Below are 27,090 nucleotides of genomic sequence, written 5' to 3'. Positions count from 1 at the left end.
TCGGCCGGCGATATCACTTTAGTTTTACTCGATGATTTGCAGTCTACTACTACGAACTGCGACCTTCTTGACAGGAAATCACGGATCCAGTCGCTCAACTGAGACGATACCCCATAGGCCCGCAGCTTGATTAGAAGTCGCTTGTGAGGAACGGTGTCAAAAGCTTTCCGGAAATATAGAAATACGGAATCAACTTGAGATCCCCTGTCGATAGCGGCCATTACTTCGTGCGAATAAAGAGCTAGCTGCGTTGCACAAGAACGATGTTTTCTGAAACCATGCTGATTACGTATCAATAGATCGTTCCCTTCGAGGTGGTTCATAATGTTTGAATACGGTTTATGCTCCAAAACCCTACTGCAAACTGACGTCAATGTTATAGGTCTGTAGTTCGATGGATTACTCCTACTACCCTTCTTAAACACTGGTGCGACCTGCGCAATTTTCCAGTCCGTAGGTACAGATATATCGGTGAGCGAGCGGATGTATATGATTGCTAAGTTGGGAGCTATTGTATCAGCGTAATCTGAAAGGAACCTAATCGGTATACAATCTGTACCCGAAGACTTGCCCGTATCAAGCGATTTGAGTTGCTTCGCAACCCCTAAGGTATCTACTTCTACAAGTAGCAGCTTTTCGTGTTTCAAATTCTGGAATATTCCATTCGTCTTACCAGGTGAAGGAATTTCGGAAAACTGCGTTCAATAACTCCGCTTTAGCGGCACAGTCGTCGGTAACAGTTCCATCGGCACTGCACAGCGAAGGTATTGACTGCATCTTGCCGCTTGTGTACTTTACATACGACCAGAATTTCTTCGAATTTTCTACCAAATTTCGAGACAATGTTTTGTTGTGGAACCTATTAAAGGCATCTCGCATTCAAGTCCGTGCCAAATTTCGCGCGTCTGTAAATTTTAGCCAATCTTCGGGATTTCGCGTTCTTCTGAACTTCGCATGCTTTTTCCGTTGCCTCTGCAACACCGTTCGGACCTGTTTTGTGTACCATGGGGGATCAGTTCCATCTCTTAGCAATTTATGAGGTATGAATCTCTCAATTGCTGTTGCAGAAACATTTGGAGTGTAATCAGTGCCACTATGGTGTTATGAGGGCTTGAGAGATAGTTTATGGTAATCCGTCCATCGAAAGACACATACAAAGTTCAGCTGGTTGTCGGATGTCATTTTGCCGCATCACCACCGACAAAACAAATATGGCAAGAAATGCACTTTTAATTTTTATAACTACTTTATGCCGTCTATGGCGTGGAAGTCATGCCAAGATTACCACAGTGATTTCAACATCCTCATATCATTGAAAAAAAGTGAAACGAGGGAAGCTTACACATGTCAATCACATCGCGATTACGGGCAGCATGGGGTTCACGCCTGAGCCTCAGGACGTGCGCTAGCAGCGCATGTCGGGTGTTTCAAGCGTCAACTTCGCGTCTCAATATCTCGGGATGTAATGGGAATATTGCGATGCAATCAACGCCATTGTGTATGTGCTTTGTCATGCTACGGATTGCTGAAGAAAAAAATATAGGAGGTCCATTTATAAAAACATAAGTTTGTATTAAAAACACATATGCTTTCGTTTTAGAATGTTTCCAAATATGTAGATTCATGGGCCCCAGCCCTACATTGATACCGGTGAAAGTCGTTTTCCAATAGCTGTTACTGTTCCAGAGATATTTTGGGTGGACAAGATAGCTGGGACACCCTGTATATACGTATATACAAGGTGATTCACGAAGATATGCAAATATTTTAATATGTTATTCTACAACTAAAACTAAAAAAAAAGTCCATATAAACATAGGTCCACGAATGTTTAGTTACGGAGTTATGGCTAATAAAAGATTTAGCAACTTCGCTAATATGAAGCCAACGCAAAACTGTACGAGGTTAAAGTAAAGCACCATTTCCAGTGAATCTAATAAAACATGTCCCAGACGTGTATATACAGTAGCTTTCCAGAACATCCAAAGAAGCAAAGATATTATACAAGTAAATTCATACACGTGCAGCTAAATGCATTGAACTCGGTGGAGATATTTTTGAACATTTACTATAAATGTATTGTGAAGTTGTATGTACACTGCACAATTTCCTTATGACTGAGCTTTGTTTTTTTTGGTTAAATATGACTTCACGTGTGCTACGGTATTAATAAAAGCAGATTATCTGACATATTCTTACAGTTTCAGTTAACGTTACTACCATCATTTTTCCTAAATTAAATTCTCGACAACTTCTGTTGAAAACTTTGTGCAATTGTCTGGGATTTAAAAAACGAATTGGGCTAAGTAGTTAATAAATTAAAAATTTTACAAAATTACATCTTTGCTTCTCTGGATGTTCTAGAAACCTACTGCAGATACACGTCAGGGACGTGTTTTATTAGATTCACCAGACCAATAACAACAAAATAAATGGAAATCGTGGTTTACTTTAACCTCGTACAGTTTTGCGATGGCTTCATATTAGCGTAGTTGCTAAATTTCAGGCAAAATCTTAATCTATCTTAAAAATAGCATTTTTGATGCGTGAAATATTTTTTACCGTCATTGGGTAGTTCTTACTGAGGGTATACGTTTTATGTATCCCCAGATGTAGGAGACAAAGGGTAAAGGTTAAATTTTTTTAATGGAACCATGTACATTTTATTCAAGAATATACTCACCCTCTCCAAGATCTATTCAAAAATGTACCACACTGTACCACTTTATCCACGAAACTTGTAACTACGGAAATGATAAATAGTTATTAAATAGTACATAACTTCTCTAATGTAAATATAATTTCAGTGTACTGCATTAACTAAATCATTTAAGATTTTCAAGTACGTTTGAACATTTTACAAATTACCAGTAAACTTTGAATGCAACAATAATGCACTGCACAGAAATTGCATCTTGTTATTTGTACAGTACCGTATTACAGTACTTATGACAATGCAGAAGTAACACTGCCCTTTGCAGTAACTTTTACTGTGATACTACCACTACATGAAAAACAGAGCGCTTACTTCACATGGTGACCATTGGCATTCATACATAGGGTCACTCTGTGGATGAACGACGTCCTACATTGTGCTAGTACTTCCTCTGTGATTGCTGTACAAGCATCAGTAATGCGTTGCTGCATGTCCCCTGGTGTTGCTGTAACATTTTGGTAGACAGCGTCCTTGACTACTCCTCAAAGAAAAAAAAAAAAAAATCCGGCAGTGTCAGATCCGAAGATGGGGCAGGCCAGCTAACTAGCACACCACGTCAAACCTACCTACCAAGGTATTTATGGTCCAGGATACATCCTGTTCGTAAGGCATTATGCGCAGGTCATACATCATGCTGATACCACATGACCATCCTCTGATTCAGAGGTACGACGACCAAGAGAAAAGGAAGAGTGTGTCTTAAAAATTGGTCATATTGCCTGCTATTTACAAAGAAAGATCCGGTAATGGTACTTCTAATAATTCCGTAGCAAACATTAACGTTCCTTGGACGCTGATGCTCTACCTGTGGAGCCATCGTGGGTTGTTGATAGGCAATAATGCGTATTTCTCATATTGACAATTCATTTGTTGGAGAATGGCATCTCGTCTGTAAAAAGAACGTCTGAGAAGAAATTGGATGAGTCAGAAATTATTGTTGAGTCCACTGACCAAATGGAACCCAATTACTGAAGTTATTTTCATGAGGTTCTTGCTGTAGGTGAACATGATAAAGATGGAATTTAAGACGTTGCAGGACGCGATGTCCACTTGTTTTCGAGACACCAACTTCATGTTGAATTCCTCGTGTGCTGTTTTGAGGATTCACGGTTACGGCAGCGAGCACAAAGACTTCAGCAGTTTCGTCTGTTCGTATTTTACGACGATTTCGAGGTCTTGCGCGTAAACTTTCCTTTTCATGTAGATGGGAAATGAGACGACCAAACGTCGAGAGAGGAAGCGATGGCTTGTCAGGGAATCGTCTGCTGTACGGTAGTTGTGCCTGAACAGAATTACACAGTAGCTATGTGCAGTAGAGGACAAGACAGACATAGTAACGTAATAATCATAATGTTTTCTAACTGTACTGAACATAAAAATACAAGTAACTGAATTATTTCCTGTCTACGTACTTTCTCCGTAATTCAGCAGCATTTCTACCTTATCGTCATGCGTGTACATCATATACCATAACAAAAATTGTATTCAGTGTGTAATACCGCCATACAGTTACTAACTTACTCTCCCAATCGACTGCAGTGCACTGTAAGCTAAAGCAATAACAAATGAATTGCGTGGGTGAAGGGGGTGGGGTGGGGTGGGGAGGAAGGAGTACCTGTGTTTACAGGAGTCAGATATCATAAACAAAGCCCACATCTCTGTTACAACACTATATTGAATACGTAACGTGTACACTCAAGGCCGTAAGGAAATCGGTTTCTTCACAACCTGTGTATCCTTTATCTACGTTTCATTGACGAAAATGGTAAAATGTGATACCTTTCTGGGTAGCTCTGGAGGGGATAAGTGAGTTCTTGAATAAAATGTACATGGTTCCATTTGAAAAATTTAACCTCTACCCTGAATCCCCAACATCTGTGGGTATACATAAAACGTATATCCTCAGCAAGAAAAACCCAATGATGTTAAAAAACATTGGCTTAAACACTTTTTCATTTAACGCACCAGAAAAAAAGTTATTTTGTTGAGCAAGATAAATGTGTGTGTAAATATATAAACTTCAGGAAGACATAACGGTAGACATTTTAAATGGGTTATACGCAATAATGATACAATATAGGCCAAAGTATGGGAAAAATTTTCGGAAGCGTTAGACTATCTGAGAACACAGCCTAGATAACGAGCAAGAACATATCAGACGGACCACGTAAATTTTGGCAACAAGAGAAACATGAAAGCCATATGGGATCACAAAAAAGTGGTGTAGAGTGATCAAAATGTCGAGCATGCCCGAAAAGACTAAACATATATTAATATTGATGTTGATCATGTTAATCTCTCTTTTAAGGTTAACATTTAGACCCACTAGGGTGTACAACCGGTTTTTATCGACACCTCCTTGAAGGCAACCCCACAGGAAGTAGCGTGGAGAGGTTAAGTGTGGAGAACAAGGGGCACATAACCCTTGAGAGATGATTCGATGACCAACATATTCGCTTAAGTGGGACCGTCCTGCTCAGTAACTTTTATGTCCCTCATGAAGCTAAATAAGCTGTGTAATGATGTCTTGCTACACAGCACTGTCTGTTGTAGTTTAAAAGAAAATAAGATTTCCTATTTAACGAGGTGACACGGCAAACCAAATTCCAATTTTATGAGAGTGAGCAGCAATGACAAAATACAAGCGACTCCACGCAACTATAGCATATCAGTAGACCCGGAATAAGGGCGCTGTAACCGTGGTCGAAAAGTTGCTTCCACCAGTATAGGTTTTTACATTATGACGCGGTACGAAACTCAGAAAATTTTCTCGTTCCTTTCATCATTGTTGAATATTTCAGCTCTTTGTCGTCTGTATATTTCCCACACAACGTGCCTGCAACACGCATAACAACGACTTGCAAATACTGTTGAAAAAATTAAAACTGATTGCACTTCGGAAAACTACATAGAACTGCACAATACTACAGACGCCATGTGAACTGTACACATTTTAATGGCGTCTTTGTCTGTCTTCTGTAATACACGTGGTGCTATCTCGCGATCGTTGACTGAACGAATCCAATGTAACTGATAGAAATATTTCGTTTCATGCACGCAGTGTTTCCATTGCATCGTATTATCTAGCACATGTTGAATTAGTACGGTGCAGCAGATAAAGGGAGATTAATCGAAAGCCGTTTGCTACGTGGCTTAGACGGACAGGATACAGTGGCAGACAAGCAGGCAGGCACCTGTCCGTCTTCTGCTTCTCGGCCTCCAGCTCGCGGTAGGTGTGCTGCAGCTTGTCCGTGAGGATCTCGAGGTTCCGCGTCAGCTTGTAGTCCGCCTCGAACTGCTCGGACATGAGCACGAGGTCGCGGGTGGCGTCGTGCAGAGGCAGGTCGCTGATGAAGAGCCCGCGCCTGAAACAGACGTCTGAAGTCAACCGGCAGCTTGACGAGACTCGAAAGAATGCGTGAGGACACATTCGCCAATGTGTGGGGAGTCCCAGAAATGTTACGACAGATTTCGAGGGTTTTTAGAGGGTGACTTAAGGAACAAAACGAGGATAGAGACCCGTCTCAGGAAACGTCATCAATGACACTACACAGCGTCGAAGTTATAGGCACCGGCCCGTGCGTCCAGGCTACCCCTTTGGCAGCAAACGTGACTTTGTACGCTGAGGAACTTAAGGTGGAACGACTCGCAATGCTGCTTGTTATTCACTGATCTAGACTGACTGCCACGATCGCCAGTGGGAAAGATAAAGTTAGATGCTACGTAGAAAGATCTTGCCTCCTATGTATCAGGTGCTCTGTTGCCCCGGTAGATGCCATTTTTGGTTGGTTGGTTGGTTGGTTTCGGGGAAGGAGACCAGACAGCGAGGTCATCGGTCTCATCGGATTAGGGAAGGATGGGGAAGGAAGTCGGCCGTGCCCTTTCAGAGGAACCATCCCGGCATTTGCCTGGAGTGATTTAGGGAAATCACGGAAAACCTAAATCAGGATGGCCGGACGCGGGATTGAACCGTCGTCCTCCCGAATGCGAGTCCAGTGTCTAACCACTGCGCCACCTCGCTCGGTGCCATTTTTGACCCGGGTCTCCACTCACAGATCATTTTCCCCCTTAAACCCTCTAACACTTCCAGTGTTTTAGGTGCACAGGAGAAAAATAAACTGCGGATGTAAACCCGTGTCCGTAACAGTCATCTACTAAGACCACAGACATCACATTCATAGGAAAAGAAATGTTCAAATGTGTGTGAATTCCTAAGGGACCAAACTGCTCAGGCCATCTGTCCCACATTCAGGAGTCCTGACTAGCTCGATCTTCTCCACTGGCGATCACGGCAGTCAGTCGTGATCACTCAATAACAAACAACATGGCGAGACGTTCCACCTACGGTCCCTCAGCGTACAAAATCACGTCTGCTGCGAAAGGGGTGGCCTAATGGGAGGTTCTGGCACCTACAACCTCGAAACTCTATAGCGTTGGTGGATGACGATCCGGACCCTGGTTCCTGTCCTCTATTTTTTCTGTAAGACACCCTCTAAAACCCCTCGAAGTTTGCAGTAAAATTTCTGGGACACCCTTTAGTTGGCTAAAAAAGGAAAACTAAACCATAGAGCCAGCTTCATACTAAGCACCTCGTTCCCAGGTGGCAGACAATTTTTTGTTGAGTGAACTCTGTAAGACACTGGAGACCATGAGGACTGATGCAAATGTGTGACACTAGGTGCCCAAGCTCAAGCATGTTTCTCTGAGAGATATCAGTGTTTGGCTCATCCCTCTCAATAGAAGTCCAAACTTCGTGAGAGACTTCACAGGTTGTATAGCTGTCATGTAACTCCGATAAAATAAGTAGAGACACTGTCTATGTTAAAATATTGTCTCCACCATCAGCAAGCAAACAACGTCCCTAGATACATTGGTAGTTTCTTCTATTGTCCGCCTGGAACGGATGGTCGCAAAAATGTTGTGAGTGCATATCCATTGCTCCTAAGCGAAGATAGTGTCAAGTTTCTACTGAATGAAAGTCATCGACTCACGTGCTTTCCTTAGGTTACTAGAACTGTATTTGGGAAAAGCCCGTTGTAGATTACCATTCACCCTGCCAAACTAAGATTATCCATCGTTGCATTACATCACCTCAGGTGAATATTGGGATAATCTGATATAATATCTATCCTGGGTACGCACGTTGCAAATCTCGTAACACTTTTTTAGCTGTGTTGGTTTTCCTCTTTGAAAACTCACTCTAATCATGTGGACTCTAAAGATTACCTTTATTTCGAATCCTCAAGAAAAATTCCTTTCTTATCCTTTAGATTCTTTTTAGTGTTTTAGTTTCCAGACTCTGTTACTAATTTGTTCCTGAAAGGAACACGTTTGTTTTGACCCTGATCAGTAAATTATGTAACAACAAGATATGAAACAAGTTAGTTTCCCGAGCCTATGAACATGATTGTTATTTAAATATAGTTGTTTACTGATCATTTGGAAATGTTGTTTCATGGCAGCAAAAACTCTTGGGAATAATTTAAGCTGCGTGGTACGGAACAAACACATTCTGTGGAACAGGGAAGTTGACAAAAATAAACGTTTTCATTTTCCTGCAGATTTAGTTGTGTTGTAGTTAAGAATCTACGTCTAGATGTTCTACTGAAATATTATAGAATCCTTTTGGAGCTTTACTGTGCTACTAGAAAGTAGAGTGATAAAACCTCGCAATGTTTTTCGCAGACCGGGATTCGAACATTGGAGCTACCTCCATGGTGGTTTTGACTGTATGGATGTTGGCTTGAGGACAGCAAGTCGTGACTGTAAAGGGATAGTTACAAAAATAAATAAATAAATAACAGCGAATGAAGTGGAAAAAATTTGTGCTTTAAGGAATCTCAGATATGTAAACTCTTATCTTACGTGGAAATGCAACGGTTAAGGTGCTGGACATGTACACGTCAAGGGCGGAGTTAAAATACTCAACAACCTTGCAGTGTTTCCCCATTGTGCTGGCGTACACTGGCCCCAGCATACCATGCGGCATAGAGGTTGCGCAGTATCGATAGAGGCCAAAGACAAGATTCACTGGAAACGCGCCAGCGCCCTCGCAGCCGCCAATATTGAGGATCGCCACCACGGACCGGAGGGCAAGTTTAGGCAGCCAATTTAGCCAGCTAGTTCGAGCCTGTTACGCCAGTTAGTTCTCCTCTGTACGCCGTAGGGTTCCAGCGTGTCACCGAGAAGGAGCCACAGACTTACAACAGAGACAGGCAGCACTTAGCAATCTTACAGTGAACATAGCGAACTTTTACTTCAACAGCATAGAGGCTACGTGTACTACAAAGAAGAGAGCTTGTTCCACAGCATGTGAAAACTTAAGTATCTCTTTCTCTATGAATAAAGAACCCAAATATAAATTGCGTGGAGTTTGTGTTATACAACGAGGATAGCAGCCACCAACCAACATCCTCTCCTTGCTTCCCATGGCACAGCTCTACAGAGATACCAAGACGACACAAAAGGGGCTAAAGAGAATACAACACACATTGATTTGCTATGTCATTTCATGTGAATAGGGGGATGTTTAACTGAACAATGCAACACTAAAATTCATTCATTTATGTTATAAATAATGTCTAACCCCTTGATGAACGTCGTACTGTTATGGTCCTGCATCACACACTGACGGAAAAAAACGTAACACCAATAAATAATAGATGACATGCGTAAATGATTACCATTCCAGGATCACAGGTTTATATAAGCGAGAGCTAAGCCACTGCAATTGTGAAATGCATGTAATCGCCAGAACGTTGAATGCAAGCATGCAAACGTACATGCATTTTGTTGTACAGATGCCAGATGTAAATTTGTGGGCGGGTGTTCCACACCTGTTGCACTTGATCGGTCAGTACATGGACGGTTAATGCTGGTTGTGGTTGACGCTGGAGTTCTTGTCTGGTGATGCCCCATATGTGCTCGACTGGTGGCAAATCCGGTGATCGAGCAGGCCATGGCAACATGTCGACACTCTGTAGAGCATGTTGGGTTACAACAGCTGCATAAGCGCAAGCGTTATCCTGTTGGAAAACACCGTGTGGAATGCTGTTCGTGAGTGGCAGCACAACAGGTCAAATCACCAGACTGACATACAAATTTGCAGTCAAGGTGTGTGAGACAGCCACCAGAGTACACCTGCTGACATACGAAATCGCACCCCAGACCATTACTCCAGGTGGAAATCCAGCGTTTCTAGCATGCAGACAGTTTAGTTCAAAGCCAGTTGAACTGTTGATAATGGCATCTTTGTCGCCTTAAAGGCTTTCTTGACTAACATCAACTCATCGCGTCCAATATCACGATCCTTACGACATGTGTTTAGAGCAAACCTGATTTGTATTCTTATGATGACTCTACAAGAACCACTCTTATGCGACTGACGCGAATTTTGATAGACATCTCTGAGATGTATAAATACACCTACCAACATTCGTTTGTGATGCACAACTCCTTCTTGGTGTTACGATTTTTTCCCGTCAGTGCATTCATATCTGCTCGGTTACTTCAAGTTGGTAGAGGTGAGGAGGTCTTCAAACAACGATGATATTTGTAAGGGAAAATATTAGGGTAGGAAAAAAACTTCTCAGATATGACGACGATACCAACTAACTTTCGTTTGTGCTACGACCATGCAAAATCCACAATAACGCAAATCAAGAGTCGACTAGAAAGGCAACGTAATTTGCTTTATAAGGCTTTTAAAAGTACAATGATCACGGCCCAGAGCCCACCTTATTATTGAATACCAAATGATGGCTTTTAGGCCATATGACGCTGTAAGAACAGTATGTCAGTGAAACAGAGACGAATGGGACATCATTCTGTCAACGATAAAGGCTGAAAAAGGGGGAAACTGAGTGTCGTAAACGCTGTTTTCAAAACGTCGACTGTTATGTCCCGGCGCCCGGGGACGAGAATCTCGGAAACGGCGAAGCTGCTTTGGTTGTATGCGTGCTACTATCGTCATTCAAGCGAATGGGTTGTCGAAACGTGAACCTTGCCACGAATGCAGGGATGGGTGGAGTATTACCCCATCATTATAAAAAGTTTCGAGACTGGATTAGTAAAAGACAGAGAAGAGTTAAGATTGTGGAATTAAATCTTCAGGTGTTCAAGACAGTCCTCCCACACACGGTCCCTTGTTGAGTATAACGTACAGAACATTCCTACATGAGAAACTGTCATGAAAAGACTTATTTGCGACCTTGTTCAACTCGTGTGTCACACTGGCTTGAAAGTTTGTTAGATAGTCAAACTGTTGATCTTTCTTGTGAATTTCTGCACTTTTTCGTCTAGTGATAGGTTCATGTCGATAAAATTAAGCCTCCTATCCGCGATAACTTTTCCAGAAGAAATAATTGTCCACAATTTTCGTTTCATTCAAGTAGTGGCAAGCTTCAAAGCATGTTGTTTTTGTTTGGGAGTCGAGGTGTGTGGGCAAAACTATGTACACTCTTCGCTCTTCTTCAAAACATCGTGGAGAATGTCTTGAACACTTGATCTGGAGACATTACTCCATTGCGATTTGTGACACAACAACGTTGACACGCCACGTATGCACGTTCACAGCTTAACACTGCCAGCTCACAATTGTCAGATCGAATGCACATATGTTGTTTATACTTGTTGATTTAAGCTACCGCTGTAGTTAGTATGCTGATGACAGTTATATGCCATGAACTTTTTGGATAAATGGTGTACGCTGTATGCGACATTTGCCTGGACTTCACCGGGACCTATGGAAGTATCAAAGGCCCTGTGGCAAATGGGAACTACATAAATATTATTGCGGACCACCTGTATCCCTTTGTGCTTGATGTCCTCCCCGACGGCAATGGCATCTTCCATCCGTATAACTGTCGATGACAGAATATTAGAATTGTGCTAATATGGTCAGATCGTGTTGGTGTCTTGGTCACCAAATTTGCCTGATCTGGGCCCAATGGAACACACTTTACGGGACGTACGTGACATTTGATTATACATCTGGTGCCACATACCTCCGGAAATCTTGTAAGGACTGCATGAAATGCAGAATCGCTGCTCTATTGCGTTCAGAAAGTGGACCGCAGGTAAATGCTTAGGCGGCCATAGTTTTTTGACTCATCAGCGTAGCTGTGTTGTGTGTGCTTCGCCAAATGGGTAAACTGGAATTCTGAGCAGCTATAAGATATTTTTATTTTACTACGTTTATCCGGCAACGGAAATGTATCTAATGTTGCTGAACTGTGTTAAAGAGAGCGCACCTTCATTTTCAACAGTTTTTAATGGGTGGCCGAATTCTGAAGCAAGTATACATTCAATGATGGTGTTTCGTCTGATGAACATCTCAGAAGTGTAATCATGGATGAAAATACAGAGACATTGTGCAGAATTTTGTGTCACAGCCCTTTCAAATTAGAGAGGTTATTCTCGTGAACTGTGTAGATGTGACAATAAAGATTTACGCCAAGTCGTTGGCAGGAATGTAGTGGAGAACTAACCTTGCTTTTACAAGTGACATGAGATCATATCAGCACGAAATTACGAATCGCCTTAAGGAACAAAAACGAACACAAGCACAATCAGTGTTTCAAATCAAACTCCAGGCGTACACCAGCCTTCCAAAAACATTCTACATTGATTTTATTCCTGGCATACAAGCGGCGTCAGCGCAGTAACGACGGTGAATGCTATAAGACGAGGCGTTCAATAAGTAGTGCAATGATATCTAGTCTAGTAGCTTTTCTATTTTTTGTCATATTTAGGGCATGTTTTAATTCTTTTAGGTCTATTTAATCTATACAGTTATTATCAGCTTTTATAGAAAAACTTTCTTCACTATCTTCATCATGCCATAAATATCTGTAAAGGTGTGTCCTTTTATTTTCTGTTATTACGTTAATGGTTGCAGTATCTTTCTCCGTTTTATTATTATGCCTCGTAAGTTTAAACGCTACATTCTGTTGGGGTGCTATACGTATCTTCAAAATGACATGTGTAACGTAGATTCATTCCAAGTAGAAAGCTATCACTGTGTTTCTTTTGGCGGAAACCAAGAGCATAGAAGATACTCATAGATGTTTGCAGATTGTCGAAGGAGATATGGCAGTGAACAAAAGCATGGTGAGTCGTTGGGTGGGGCATCTATCATCATCGCAACAAGGTCACCAAATCTGTCAGATCTCCTGCGTCGCTGCCAGTCGCACACATCCACAGAAAATCGAAGATAAGACGTCAGCTTGCTCGTAGCCACAAAAATGCAAACAAACTTTTCCTCCTCTTTGGCCTTACACAGGTCTGTTCACCGGAGAGGATCTCGCAAAACTTCGTTGGACAGTTCTTCCTCATCCACCGTAATGCCCAGATCTCGTACCTCGCGACTTCCATCCGTTCGTCCCAATGAAGGTTGCACTCCTCAGGAGCAGTATGTGGATGACAGTGAGGTTATTGATGCAGAAAGACGTTGGATCCGGCGTCGACCAGTAGAGTGACACCATTCTGGCATACAGGCGCTCCTAGTAAGGTGGTGCGAGGCCGTCGCATTGAACAGAGATTATGTTGAAAAATAGAGTTTTGTAGCCAAAAAAGTGGGGAATAATATGATGTACTTAAGTCTTGAATGAAACCAACCTGCTTTCAGGAAGAACTGTCTTGCATTACTCGTTGAAGGCCCCTAGTACCAACGACTGTAAGTAACAGAAGTGCTTTCCACCAGTCAGTTGTGAGCTGACAGTGTTAAGTAGCGGAAATGTGGCCGTAGTAAATAAACGTTGTTGTGTCACAAAGAGCAATGGAGCAACGAACAGGACGCATCTAAATCAAGGGTTCAAGGCTTTCTCTAGAAAGTTTTCAAGAAGGGAAAAGTGTGTGCGAAGTTTGTCCCATACACCTTAAGCCCTGAACAAAAACAAAGACGCGTAAACGTCTGCTGCGAACTGATTGCAATGAAAAACGCGGACAATTCAATTTCTGAAAAAAAAAAATCATCTTCGGGTGACGAGACTTCAAGTTATCAGTAAGTACCTACCACAAAACAACAAAGAGAAGAATAGATCTCTGATAATTCGCCAACAAGGTGCGCATGTGACTCGCGAGTTGAACGTCTTTATAAAAATGGGCTATCCGGTCAATTTCACGTGGTTATAGAAACGTCGCGTGTGCTGTACTCAAGTGGGGCAAAAATGTGTAGAACCAATGGAGCAGTAGGAGAACTATCTTAACTTTTAGCTATTTTTTATGAAACCAGTATCGAAACTTATTGTACTAACGAGATAGAAAGCGAGGTGTGGTCGAGTATTGATATCAGTGTGATGGAGGCTACAATGGAGCTGCTGATCCAGCTTCCGGGCGGGGTATCTGCTTCCCTTTGGACAATAGTCGATTAAAAATGTATACAATAACGGAAGCCGTAAGCATATCCTGAGAACGAATGCAGGAGTATTTCAGATAAAGCATAAACATCGAGGAAGCTTTGTTCAAGATTTCGTGTTTGTTGAACCTTGGCGGCAAGGAAATTCGAAAGCAAAGTTTCTGGGACAGGTCTAAAGATTTATTACTGTGAGTGAAATGTGGGTCCGTTCATCAGAGACAAATCAGCAATGAAAGTGATATTAGAAGCCTGTGGCCCAGTAAAACAGGATGGGAAAAACGTAAATTTAATTTTGAGAAGAGTGTTTTACGGAACGCTAATTGCAGTTTTCTAACCACCTGCCTTGAAAAGAATAAAAGATAATTGGCGACTACGAAACAGGAATTCTTTACAGACTGGACGGAAAAGTGCGACAGAAGCGACACAGGAAGCGTAAGGAAAAAAGTCTTTCACCAAGATGATGGACATGCTCACGAAAGTGTATTTACGAGATTGAAGTAAAACCTGGGTGCGCCGAAAAACTAGGGCAGTTTTGACCTGCCACTGCCATAATTACAAATTTACTCTTCTTTCACTCATTACAAAAAAATTAATTTGAAAAAAAGCTGAAAAGTGAAAAACAAGCAATAAAAATTTTCCTTATATCAGAGAACTCAGCCCTGATCTCTTGGACCCATCGGAGTCTTAAAAGCAGTAACGAATCTGCCGATGTTTTTTTTCTTTTTATTATCTTTTGAATTCATTATGAATGCTCAGTGAATGCAGTCTGAGGCATATGACACGGCTTGGCACACATAAGCAGACTTCTCTTACTTCTGTAAAACCTGCTCCACAAGGACGAAGTTATACAAAAGTTTTTATCTCTACCTTGAATGACTTGTAAGAATTATAAATCAGTGACTTTGCATACTTAAAAACTAAAAATGAAATGGGTTTATTTCCATACTTAATAATTAAAAACTTGCTGTCAGAAAAATTTTCGTATATATATCTTTTCATCAGTGAAATATACTAAGTATGTATGAATTTATACCTCACAAGAATGACATTACCTTATTAAATCATCCAGATTCATTACACTCGGATAACATAAGAAAATAACCAGATCTGTTTCTGGGATGTACACCATCTGCCCCTGAAAAGAAGAGAAGGAAAGAATATTAGCCCTTTATCAGATGAAAATTTTGACTGCACCTTTGCCTTGATTCTTTCATAGAATTGTGCGTTACTACTTATCCATAACCATTCATAAATGCAGATACGTGACACTACAATGCACATATCTTCAAAACAGCAGTTTATCTACCAGTTTTCCTTTCAAATAAATTGTAAAGCAGTTTATCTACCAGTTTCCCTTTCAAATAAATTCTAAACAGCTGTATCAAGCCGGTGTTTCGACATTTTTCCAACGTTGATATAATATGGGTTGGACTCCACTTTTCCATTATAGTTGTAGTGTGTCTATATGAGGGAACTGTCTTATGCAGTAAAAGTGTTTTTATCCAAAGCAAGAAAGACACGCAATAACCGATACGATTGTTCCGGGTATCAATGTATCAGTCAACATGCATGTGGATATACATCAAGCTAACAATTCGCTTTGTGCTGAATTTAAATAATTTTTTTGTTTTCTATCGTTCAGATAATGATGTTGGGATGGCTCTCTCAATGATGAAGCTCAAGGACATTTACAGTGGCGATAATAAGACTATATTAATAAGGCATTACGTTGTTGACTGGAACAGGGTAACGATAAACTCAAAATTTTACAAAATACCAGACTCCTTCACTAGGAAAAGAAAAACGTAAAACTTAACTATGAAATTATAGAACTAAGTGGGAAGTTTCTGCATTTAGGGACAGGGATGAGAAGAAAATAAATAAATAAATAAATAAAAGAAACAGGAAAAATAACCTGAAGTGCTTTTGATAAACATAGAAGTGTTTTCTAAAGTATGCTTCCGATAACAAGTTTGCTTGCGTGGCCATTCTCTGCAGGATGCACAGAAATACTTGTTTTGTAAGTAAAGTGCTTTTTCGTGCTGCCACTTAATTTATATTTCACAAACGTGTTTCGCCTTTTTCTTGCTCTAAGGCATCATCAGTGCGATCTATAAAGATACAGTTTTGTTGTTTTTAGGTTATCAAATAGTTCAAGTCGCGATTTTTTGCGTAAAAAAGTAATTGCTTACTGGTCTTGAGGTCGCACTACCACTTTATTACCGGTAATAAAGTGCTTGTGCAACTCCAGACCAGATGAGTAAGTAATCACTTCTTTACGTAAAAAATCGTGGCGTGAACTGCTTGATAATCTAAAAATAACAAAACTGTATCGTTATAGGTACCAATGATCATGCCTTAGAGCAAGAAATAGGCGAAACGCGTCTGGGAAATATAAATTAAGTGGGAGCATGAAATGGCGGTTTATTTACAAAACAAGTATGCTTCCGATGTATACAGAAAGGAAAGTTTCCTGTACTACCAGTTTTGATGTAAGGCAGTGAGACAAGTACTTCTGGGACCAAAGACTTCAACAGTTTGGTCCTTTAGGAATTTACACGTGTACTTCTAATGATAAAACTTCTAAAGGGAGTGTTTGGTTGGTTGGTTTTGGGGAAGGAGACCAGACAACGTGGTCATCGGTCTCATCGGATTAGGGAAGGATGGGGAAGGAAGTCGGCCGTGCCCTTTCAGAGGAACCATCCCGGCATTTGCCTGGAGTGATTTAGGGAAATCACGGAAAACCTAAATCAGGATGGCCGGACGCGGGATTGAACCGTCGTCCTCCCGAATGCGAGTCCAGTGTCTAACCTAAAGGGAGTGTTTGGAAAATATACATATACAGGGTGTCCGAGAAATGTTGCGACGAACTTCTAAGGGTTGTAGAGGTTGTCTTGAGGAAAAATTCGCGAATAAGAACCTGTCTCCGGAAATGTGAACCAACGACGCTATTGAGCACCGAAGTTACAGGCGCCGGCGCGTGTCGTTAGGCTAGCAAATGTGACTTTGTACGCTGTCTGGCCATAGGCGGAACGTCTTCCTATGTTGTTTGTTATTCAGTGATCGCTACTGATTGCCGTCATCGCCAGTGGAGTAGACTGAGCTAGCTGCTGTGAATATAGTTCTTGTCTCCTTTGAATGCGATGCTCTGTTTCTTTCGTGGATGACGGCTGTGGACACAGGTTTCCATAGGCTGTTTATTTTTCTCCTGTATAGTCTAAAACATTGGAAGTTTTAGAGAGTTCAATGAGGAAAATTAACTGTGAATGAAACCCATATCGAAAACCGTCATCTACTGAGGCAACAAAGCATCGCATTCATAGGAGGCAAGGCCTATGTACGCAGCAACTGGCTCCATCTGCTCCACTGGTGATGATGGCAATCAGTGGCGATCACTGAATAACAGACAACATGCGAGACTTTCTCAATTCGGTCCGTCAGTGTAGAGTCTCGTGTGAGTGTTTCACAGAAAATTATATTCGTATTAAGTTATCGAGGAGCGTTTACGTGTTACTGAGCTGGTGTTGAATCTCTGAATCTACAAAATGTCTGAATCTATTCCATTGAATAGGTCCAATAACCTCCTGCACACAACGGCTACCAATAATATCAGTACAGAAGTTCAATGGTACTTGCTAAGACTTGGAATGATCTAACAGGCATTGCAGGCATTATTTTCCCTTCTAAAAAATTCGTTAAATCGTTGGAACAGGTTAAACATAACGGAAGGGATCAAGTTTGGATTTACACGTGGCATCACTAAAAGATGGAAGGTGGGTAATTACAGAGAATAGTAGTTTATTTGTTCTTAAGACATTTTGCAATGAATTTTTACCAAGGGTAGACCGAAACGCCTTCAACACATGAGCACAGTATTGACAAGGATAGTAATACAATCAAAATTAAATAGGTCCTTAATATAGTTAATGAAAGAAGGTCGTGGACAAGGGAGTGCTATTACAGATATGGTTTGTGGCAGATACGGAGGATAGTATTAAAAGAGAGAGAGGGAGAGAGAGAGAGAGAGAGAGAGAGAGAGAGAGAGAGAGAGAAGAGAAGAGAAAAAGTGTTGAAAGTCTACAAAAGTAGACGTGGAGGAATTCGCATAAAATATTAAGTAGGAGACGAGTGCGAAACAACTAAATTCCGTCGTTGAAGGCGATAGTCTTTTCATTTAATGAGCTCCCACATACAATGGACCATGATCAATGATACTGGTTAACAATTTAAAACTCACTGAATATAGAGAGAAAGGTATCTGAAAGCTACTTCAATAATTGCAGTTTTACTTTAGGAATGAAACAACTCATGATAAGTTGAATGAATGGCTCTATAACCCAGATTGTTACACCTCCCCACAGACGAAGCTTCGACACTAAAATTCGAAAAAATACAACCAAGAAATAAAATCGCAAAAAAGCTAATGAATTACGCTTCTGACTGAAATAAACTGGAACTCACTACATCTTGAAATGAATCAAATTGTTATCAAAATCCAAGTTGCACCAGTCAACTCAGAAGAATTAAAGTCATACACTAACGCTAAAGCTAATTAACTGAACGATCACGAACTTCGGTGGGTAGCGTTTGCCCCTAGAAAGTGGTGGAAAGGGTAGAACCGTCATATGCTGCCAACCGAAGGGCAGTGTCGTTTCAGGGAAACGGTAGATCTCTGGCTTTCCATGTGTTTACTGCTAATGCAGAACTATCAGAATACTGTTAGGTTGGTATTACTAAGGCACATATGTGTTAACACACTGATACGTCTCGGAGCTTTGAAAATAGACTCATTCATCCGTCAAGTCATTCGGAAAAGAAGGAATACAGAGAAAAAAGGTAACGTTACGTAATAAATAAACACATTACCAGCTCCTTCTTTCTCTATAAACTTGTTACAGCAGTAGTAGTTTGAAATTCAGTGTCATTATCGACAAGCTCGGAAATATTATCAATCTTATGAACCAGGAGTGACATTACCGTGTCAAATTATGTAAAAATTGTAGCTTGGAGAGAATTAGAAAGTACCAGCAGAGGCAGAGAAATAAAGAAACGGATCTGAAAACAGACCAGAGTGGATAACGTAATTACAATCGCAGTGAAAATGAAGTTGAGGTGCACGGGCACTAAGCCAATGAGACTGCGTGTTAGACAGACCACTCGAAGTAATTTGTTATATTCGGAGATATTAGAAAAAACCGCTGATACCAACTATTAGATGGTAGGTAGCTGGTATAAGAAAAGATGCCGAGGCGTCGTAAAGCATGGACAACTATGGAGGAGCTCTTATTGAGCCGTGTACATTAAATGGCTGTTGAAGATAAAGAAGAAGATGAAAGTGAAGAAGTAGGTGAAAGACATAAAGCATATGCAGAAAATGTAAGTAGTGGTGGTGATGGTGATGACTATGAAGATGATGAAGGTGATGTTATGATGAAGCGGTCTTCTTGTATCCTATCTTCAGTTTGTTAACTGAACAATCCGTACATCCAGATCCACCAAGGCAGCCACAGATATACCGCTAAAAATCATTGCCTTCCATTGTAGGAACGTAGAAGAACAAAAGATAAGGTATTCTTCGAGAAAATCATTTTAATCAAACTGCTAGAGACATTGGAAGGTTATGTGCACCACCAAAAAAAGCAGATAACTGTGGGAATCTATTTTGCGAGAATATCGTCAATAGCCAGGAAATAAAAGAAACTGCTGCGCTCTCTTACGAGTGTATACATATCCTAAATTTGTGTTATTATTGGATCTGCTGTCTTTTAGTGCGGCAATCGAATAGTGTTAAGCTACAGCATTTACAGCTGATCAGCCGTAGACATGCTTTCACCTTAATAAGAAGACAGCAGCTTATTTACATAAACGAATGACTTGGAATACAGCTCTGTGTTGTTCTCCTGAAGAGTTAGCCTGCAATTTATATTTTTTGAGTACAACATTTTTCTTGTTCTTTTGTCTTTGTCCCGCCTCGGCGCAGTGTCTGTGTCGTTAAGAACGGATTTGGCATGCTTAATTCTGGAAACATCCCCCAGATTGTGGCAAAGCCATGTCTCCACAACATCCTTTCTTCCAGGAGTGCTAGTTCTGCAAGTTTCGCAGGAGAGCTTCTGTGAAGTTCGGAAGGTAGGAGACGAGGTACTGGCGGAAGTAAGGCTGTGACGACGGGGCGTGAGCCGTGCTTGGGTAGCTCAGATGGTAGAGCACTTGCTCCCGAAAGGCAAAGGTCCCGAGTTCGAGTCTTGGTCTAGCACACAGTTTTAATCAGCCAGGAAGTTTGGGATTAGGCATGGTTAATTTAAAGGGTGGACGGAGTATACCCCTCCTGTCGCGAACTCGCTACCTCCTCCCGTCTCAGGACAGAAAATGTACATCTCAACTGTTTGCGTGTATTGTTATTCATGTGAAAGTGAGCGAAGGGTCTCTAAATGTTTGTGAAATATGCAGCTGAGGCAGGAGTTGGGTACCAACCCGGGATTCACCTTGTAGGATGTGGGAAACGGCCTAAAAACCATATCCAGGGTGGCCGGCACACTGACCCTCGTCTACAATTAGCAAGGTGGATTCGATCATGGTTCAGCGCACCTCACAACTGTACTGGAAGCGGCGCCGCATCACGCATGCCTATCCAGGCGCCTGTAGCAACAGCAGCATTCCTTACCGTATAACTATTAAAAAAAAAAGAACGAACTTAAGTATTCGAAAAAAACATGTCTTTGGAATTTATTTAATACGGGTTAAGTAAAGTATTGTAGATCCAAGTTTGTCTCTTGGTATTCATTGTGCATTTAAGTAGGCTACTGCAGCCTGCACAGATCTCTTCCGCTCGGTATGATGTGAAGGTCACTGCTTTGCTGGATGACACGTCAAACTCTGCCACTTAATCGTGTTGCAGCAATCCCACCTATCTTTTGGAGAGCGAATTTTCTTAGGAAGGCATCGAAAAATTCAGGTGCTTTCGAACATGCATCCTTATTTCCGAACTCGGGATATCGATAAAAATGGTGAAAATATAAATTTATAGCTATAAGAGATGAGAATTTTACAGTAATTATGAACTTCCCCTTGGGGATATCCCGAGGTCATATACGAGTATTTGTTTAGGTTACTTCATCCGCTGCAAAAACAGTTTGTAAATACACTCCTGGAAATTGAAATAAGAACACCGTGAATTCATTGCCCCAGGAAGGGGAAACTTTATTGACACATTCCTGGGGTCAGATACATCACATGATCACACTGACAGAACCACAGGCACATAGACACAGGCAACAGAGCATGCACAATGTCGGCACTAGTACAGTGTATATCCACCTTTCGCAGCAATGCAGGCTGCTATTCTCCCATGGAGACGATCGTAGAGATGCTGGATGTAGTCCTGTGGAACGGCTTGCCATGCCATTTCCACCTGGCGCCTCAGTTGGACCAGCGTTCGTGCTGGACGTGCAGACCGCGTGAGACGACGCTTCATCCAGTCCCAAACATGCTCAATGGGGGACAGATCCGGAGATCTTGCTGGCCAGGGTAGTTGACTTACACCTTCTAGAGCACGTTGGGTGGCACGGGATACATGCGGACGTGCATTGTCCTGTTGGAACAGCAAGTTCCCTTGCCGGTCTAGGAATGGTAGAACGATGGGTTCGATGACGGTTTGGATGTACCGTGCACTATTCAGTGTCTCCTCGACGATCACCAGTGGTGTACGGCCAGTGTAGGAGATCGCTCCCCACACCATGATGCCGGGTGTTGGCCCTGTGTGCCTCGGTCGTATGCAGTCCTGATTGTGGCGCTCACCTGCACGGCGCCAAACACGCATACGACCATCATTGGCACCAAGGCAGAAGCGACTCTCATCGCTGAAGACGACACGTCTCCATTCGTCCCTCCATTCACGCCTGTCGCGACACCACTGGAGGCGGGCTGCACGATGTTGGGGCGTGAGCGGAAGACGGCCTAACGGTGTGCGGGACCGTAGCCCAGCTTCATGGAGACGGTTGCGAATGGTCCTCGCCGATACCCCAGGAGCAACAGTGTCCCTAATTTGCTGGGAAGTGGCGGTGCGGTCCCCTACGGCACTGCGTAGGATCCTACGGTCTTGGCGTGCATCCGTGCGTCGCTGCGGTCCGGTCCCAGGTCGACGGGCACGTGCACCTTCCGCCGACCACTGGCGACAACATCGATGTACTGTGGAGACCTCACGTCCCACGTGTTGAGCAATTCGGCGGTACGTCCACCCGGCCTCCCGCATGCCCACTATACGCCCTCGCTCAAAGTCCGTCAACTGCACATACGGTTCACGTCCACGCTGTCGCGGCATGCTACCAGTGTTAAAGACTGCGATGGAGCTCCGTATGCTACGGCAAACTGGCTGACACTGACGGCGGCGGTGCACAAATGCTGCGCAGCTAGCGCCATTCGACGGCCAACACCGCGGTTCCTGGTGTGTCCGCTGTGCCGTGCGTGTGATCATTGCTTGTACAGCCCTCTCGCAGTGTCCGGAGCAAGTATGGTGGGTCTGACACACCGGTGTCAATGTGTTCTATTTTCCATTTCCAGGAGTGTATTACCACGCATCTGTGATTTGATGAGAAATGACGAAATGCAATACAATATCTTTACCATCAAGTGTTTGAACAAACGTTAAGATGCATATGAGTTTCTTAGACTGCGGTTCACATTTAAATGACTGAAGGACTTGAATGCACGTTAATACACGACGTTCAAAAAGATGCAATGCAATCTGAAAATTAAAATAATTCCCTGGAATGTCATAACATTACCAAAGGAATACAATTTATCTGAATATAATGGAAATAGGTATTTTGTATACAGTAAAAGGCGAAAATGAAATGAGAAAATCGTTTCATAACCGTCACATAAGAAGTAACAGGCTGTGAACAGACGTACTGTAGTTTAACTAAACTACTTAATCATCTACTTCGAGGCTACGGGTTTAAATAGTTTGTGACAGTTTTTAGGTGTAACGTTCTTTGGAGTACTCGGATATTAATAATATTTTGTCTGTTTGCATTTGCTCGGATATTACTTGAAAGATATAACGAAATTTTAAAGTTTATGTGATAATGTGTAGTCTTTTTTGTATGAATTCTTATCATTTAGGACATATATTCGATGTTAAGGTTGTGAAAAAGACTTGTGGAAAACTATTTGTAAAAAATATCAGGAACTACGAAACGGCGTGGTCATAGATTCGTGGTGAGCAGAAACACTTTAATGCTATTCAAGATTGCTTTAAAATAAAAATGTTATCGAGTTTTTATGTGAAATTACAACAGAACTCAATGAAAAGTTTTATCAAAACTGCACGAATAGCAATTACGGAGTTTAAGAGCAACCAATTTCTTAGTAGAGAAAAAAGTGACAAGCGCTTCTGATAAGTACCATTGAAAATTGCTTTTGCTACACCTTAAAAGTTCTGAAAAATAAAGAAAGAAAGGGGAAGCAGTTAATTATGTTCTAACTATCGATTTAAACTGGCTAGCATCGTTATTCTGCATTAAATTTCAATGTATCCTACTCTCCCTAGATTCAGTTGTTTCCAAGATATTACTCAGCATTATCAGTCAGAGTACTGCTCGACATTGTGAATAATTTTTATTTTCTTATAAGCTTGTGCTATGCATTTATGAAAAACGCTTTAGAACCAATAATTGAATGACGTAGCTGTGCTAGCTGCGATAGTGTAATGTAAAAACACAAGGAAAATATCCAGTGGTCTTTCAGTCAAAAGTCTTCAGATGAAAGTTTGTGAGAGTAAAATGTACACCAGCGAAGAGAGAGAAACGCTACTCATATTAGGAGAACGTAAGTTATCAGAACGGTAATTGTGTTTCCATTTGTTTGCTGTAAACTCAAGCAAGTTGACGAGTTACGTTACCCTGGGGTACCTGCACTGTATGAAAGTCTCTTTTCTGTTACGTTTTTGAGTAAACACATGCTTACGAGACTGATACTGTGTGACATTTTTTGAACAGGTGTTGAAGACTGACAGTGGATTACTGAATAAAACTACAGGTTGTTATTTTACAAAGATGTACTGATGTTTATGTCTTCGTAACATACAATGATACAAGTAAGTGGTGGTTGCTGTTGCTCTGGTAAACAAACAGTATTATGTGTCTGGATAAAAGGTTGTTTGGTGTGGTCAAGGTAAGTGGAACATTATATATATATATATATATATATATATATATATATATATATATATAGTGATTTATAGATTAACTACAATTATAGAAGGAAAGAAAAGACAATAGTTCAATCTATAAGGAAGTCGTTTCGTATTAGAATCTACTTCACCCAATATTATTTTATTTTAAATTGCTACAACCATTAAGTTTAGCAAATGTACAAAAAAAGTAAAAAATGATATCTCGAGATTTGTTACAATTTTTAGTCTGCACTGCCGAGTAGCTGCCCACCTTCAGCCGTAGGTGAGAATACTCTGGAGCGACTGCATGCTGGTCGACTTGCATCACGCCAGGTCGCGTCTTGAGCACGTACACTGTATTGATGTGGGACAGTATGTTCTCGAACGTCAGGTCAAGGTGAGGCCTGACCTGAGAAGATATATAGATAAAGCAAATTAGACTTACTCTTTAAAATTCCGTATACAGTTACCAGAAAGACAGCGGACACTCCACAGTAACTGTAGACACAATAAAAATTTCCTACGGCATATATAAAACGACAGCAAGGGCCACGACTGAGATACTAATTTGAATACGGACAAAGATCAAGTCAAACACAATCAAAAGAAGTTGAAGCTATAGATTTCGGGATAAAGCAAACTTAATGTAGCTCAGTATAGAGCCAGAACATAACATGCAATAACAATTAATTGATTTTATTACATGTCTTGTTTAGCCTGACAGCTGGCAGTATGTTGCAACCAAGGCTTTTAGCAACGGTATTTTGAAATGTGACTGAATGATATTTATTTATGTTAATTTTCTAAATACAGTTTTCTATTAGCATAAAGCCATCACAAGTACTTCGACAAGAAGAGTTTTTTTTCTAGTCAAAATACTCGAACCATGACCAACTTATACTATAATGAAGGCTGTTAGTGACTCAGCTGTATGAGCCCACTTCATTGCTGTAAACGAGTGATTGAAGTCTGTTTTCCAAATGAAAATATTTCAAGTGCAATACCTATTATCTTAAAATCAATATTTCTAAGTGTTGCCTGTTAATTTTTGAGGGTCTCTAAGTCAGGTGAACAACAAATAAATTGAATATAAACATTGTTTGATGTTTGTCACTTGCAAATAAAAACCACTATCACCTATGAACACTCACTCTAAATATGTAACTTGGATGCTACAAGTGATATTCCTGCGTGTAACTTCCACAAATTGCTTACCTTCTACTGAGACATCGTCTTCTACCTGCTGCTCTTGTCATTTTTTGGGCATGAATCGAGCTGTGATTCATAATTACAACTTGATTCTCAATTCAATTATTAGTTAATATGTTGTTAATTTAGTCACAACCTAATATATACAGTCGCGACACCCACTGTTTGTACGTAATTTACAAAATAGTTAGTATATTTTTGCGTCATAAGTGTTAGGAGAACAGCGAGAGACATAAATGATCGTGAAATATAAGTAAACAGAGCACGAACTATTGAATGAAGTGACATAAGCTGCAACATATTCTTGAAGAAATAATTAAGAAATAGCATACAATCGCACTTATTCCACTGAAAGTAAGAGAATACCCACTGATTATCCCACATATGAAGTATATAGATGCTCTTCCTTATGTAAAAATGAAGCAACACATCACTTTTCATTACGTTCTGCTTTGCAGGAAGGCAGCATCCAAAAATTCAATTTCTATCTTATTCTTTGTGGTATCAGGTTATCTCAATAAAAAGCATGCTGTTTTAAAACTTTATTATATCCCATTGATACATTTAGCGAAAATAAAGTTAAATGAATGAGTCAGTCCTAACACTTTAGCAATCCAAATGAGCCAGCTTCATCACTTTTTTATTTCTTCTCTTGCTCCTATAGATTAAGTACTGACTCCCGAATTTAATAATGTAAAAGAGCCTCACTTTCACAAACAGTCTTATTAACAGGAGCTTGGTTTGAGCACAGCACCCAGGTGGAAAATTGGGGACGTCCAGCAACATGTTCACAAAGAAAGCACCACAATTACTTATGTGAGCATATTCATCAAAAGTAGAAGTCATTTTAGTGTCACAATGAGATAAAATTCTTTGACATCTTCTGTACTAATAAATAGGCTTCCAAAGTTGCCTTCATAACTTTTAAAATGACAATAAACTTTGTCATTTGCATCTAAGTCTTGGCTGCCATCTACAAGTACTGTCGTACATTTATAACAGTCATGAATTGTGAGCAGTTTCTTTAATATATAACCATACACGCATCTCATGCTGTTTTCCTCTCCGAGGTCTGTTTGGACTTCCACATTTGGTAGTCTGATCACTGAAAACGTGTCACTGATGTCCAACAGTGGTGAAACAAGTAATTTGGGCGCTGCTTTCATATCCACTATTGTCTGACCCCAGTTGATCCCCTCACAATTGGAGGTAGCTACACTGTGTGTGTTCATTAATTTACTTAAAGTACAATTATTGAATGCAGCACAAAACTGTCGTGGTGATGGGTTGCTGCAAAAACCACCTTTGTGCCTTATCAATGAGAAAACGTTTTCCAGTGGATCTTGCTTAATTTTGCGTGTTCATAAATATAATTTGGTTCCATCCAAAAGCGTTTATCTTACCCAGAAGTCCTTTAACACACTTAATTCTAGATGAAAAATCTTTCCCATCAACATCTATAAATTTCCATGACTGTATCCATGGCTTCAGTGTCTTTAATATTTCCAAATGTCTTGAGGCACTTGTAATAGAGTTCCTAAAGGATGCAGGCCCTTTAATACTATATGCATCAAATATGTCAAAAATATCTTTTACTTTTTGGCAAAAATCCGCAGTAGCAGTAGCAGATGATGATAT

At 40.9% G+C, this 27,090-nt stretch overlaps 1 protein-coding gene across 1 annotated transcript in view; it reads right to left on the bottom strand.

Annotated features, from left to right (window-relative positions):
- Positions 1-27,090, bottom strand: part of LOC126198632 (guanylate cyclase soluble subunit beta-1) — a 264,556-nt gene that overhangs the window by 92,602 nt on the left and 144,864 nt on the right. The window contains exons 8-10 of the mRNA XM_049935094.1: positions 24,515-24,652; positions 15,125-15,207; positions 5,911-6,081 (exon numbers count right to left, since the gene is read on the bottom strand). Of these exons, the coding sequence (XP_049791051.1) occupies positions 5,911-6,081; positions 15,125-15,207; positions 24,515-24,652 (392 nt within the window). The remainder of the gene's footprint in view (positions 1-5,910; positions 6,082-15,124; positions 15,208-24,514; positions 24,653-27,090) is intronic.

Source organism: Schistocerca nitens, chromosome 8 (genome assembly GCF_023898315.1).
Source record: "Schistocerca nitens isolate TAMUIC-IGC-003100 chromosome 8, iqSchNite1.1, whole genome shotgun sequence".
NCBI lineage: Eukaryota > Metazoa > Arthropoda > Insecta > Orthoptera > Acrididae > Schistocerca > Schistocerca nitens.
Note: the sequence above shows the minus strand (reverse complement) of the source record. Positions and strands in the feature narration are given on the sequence as shown.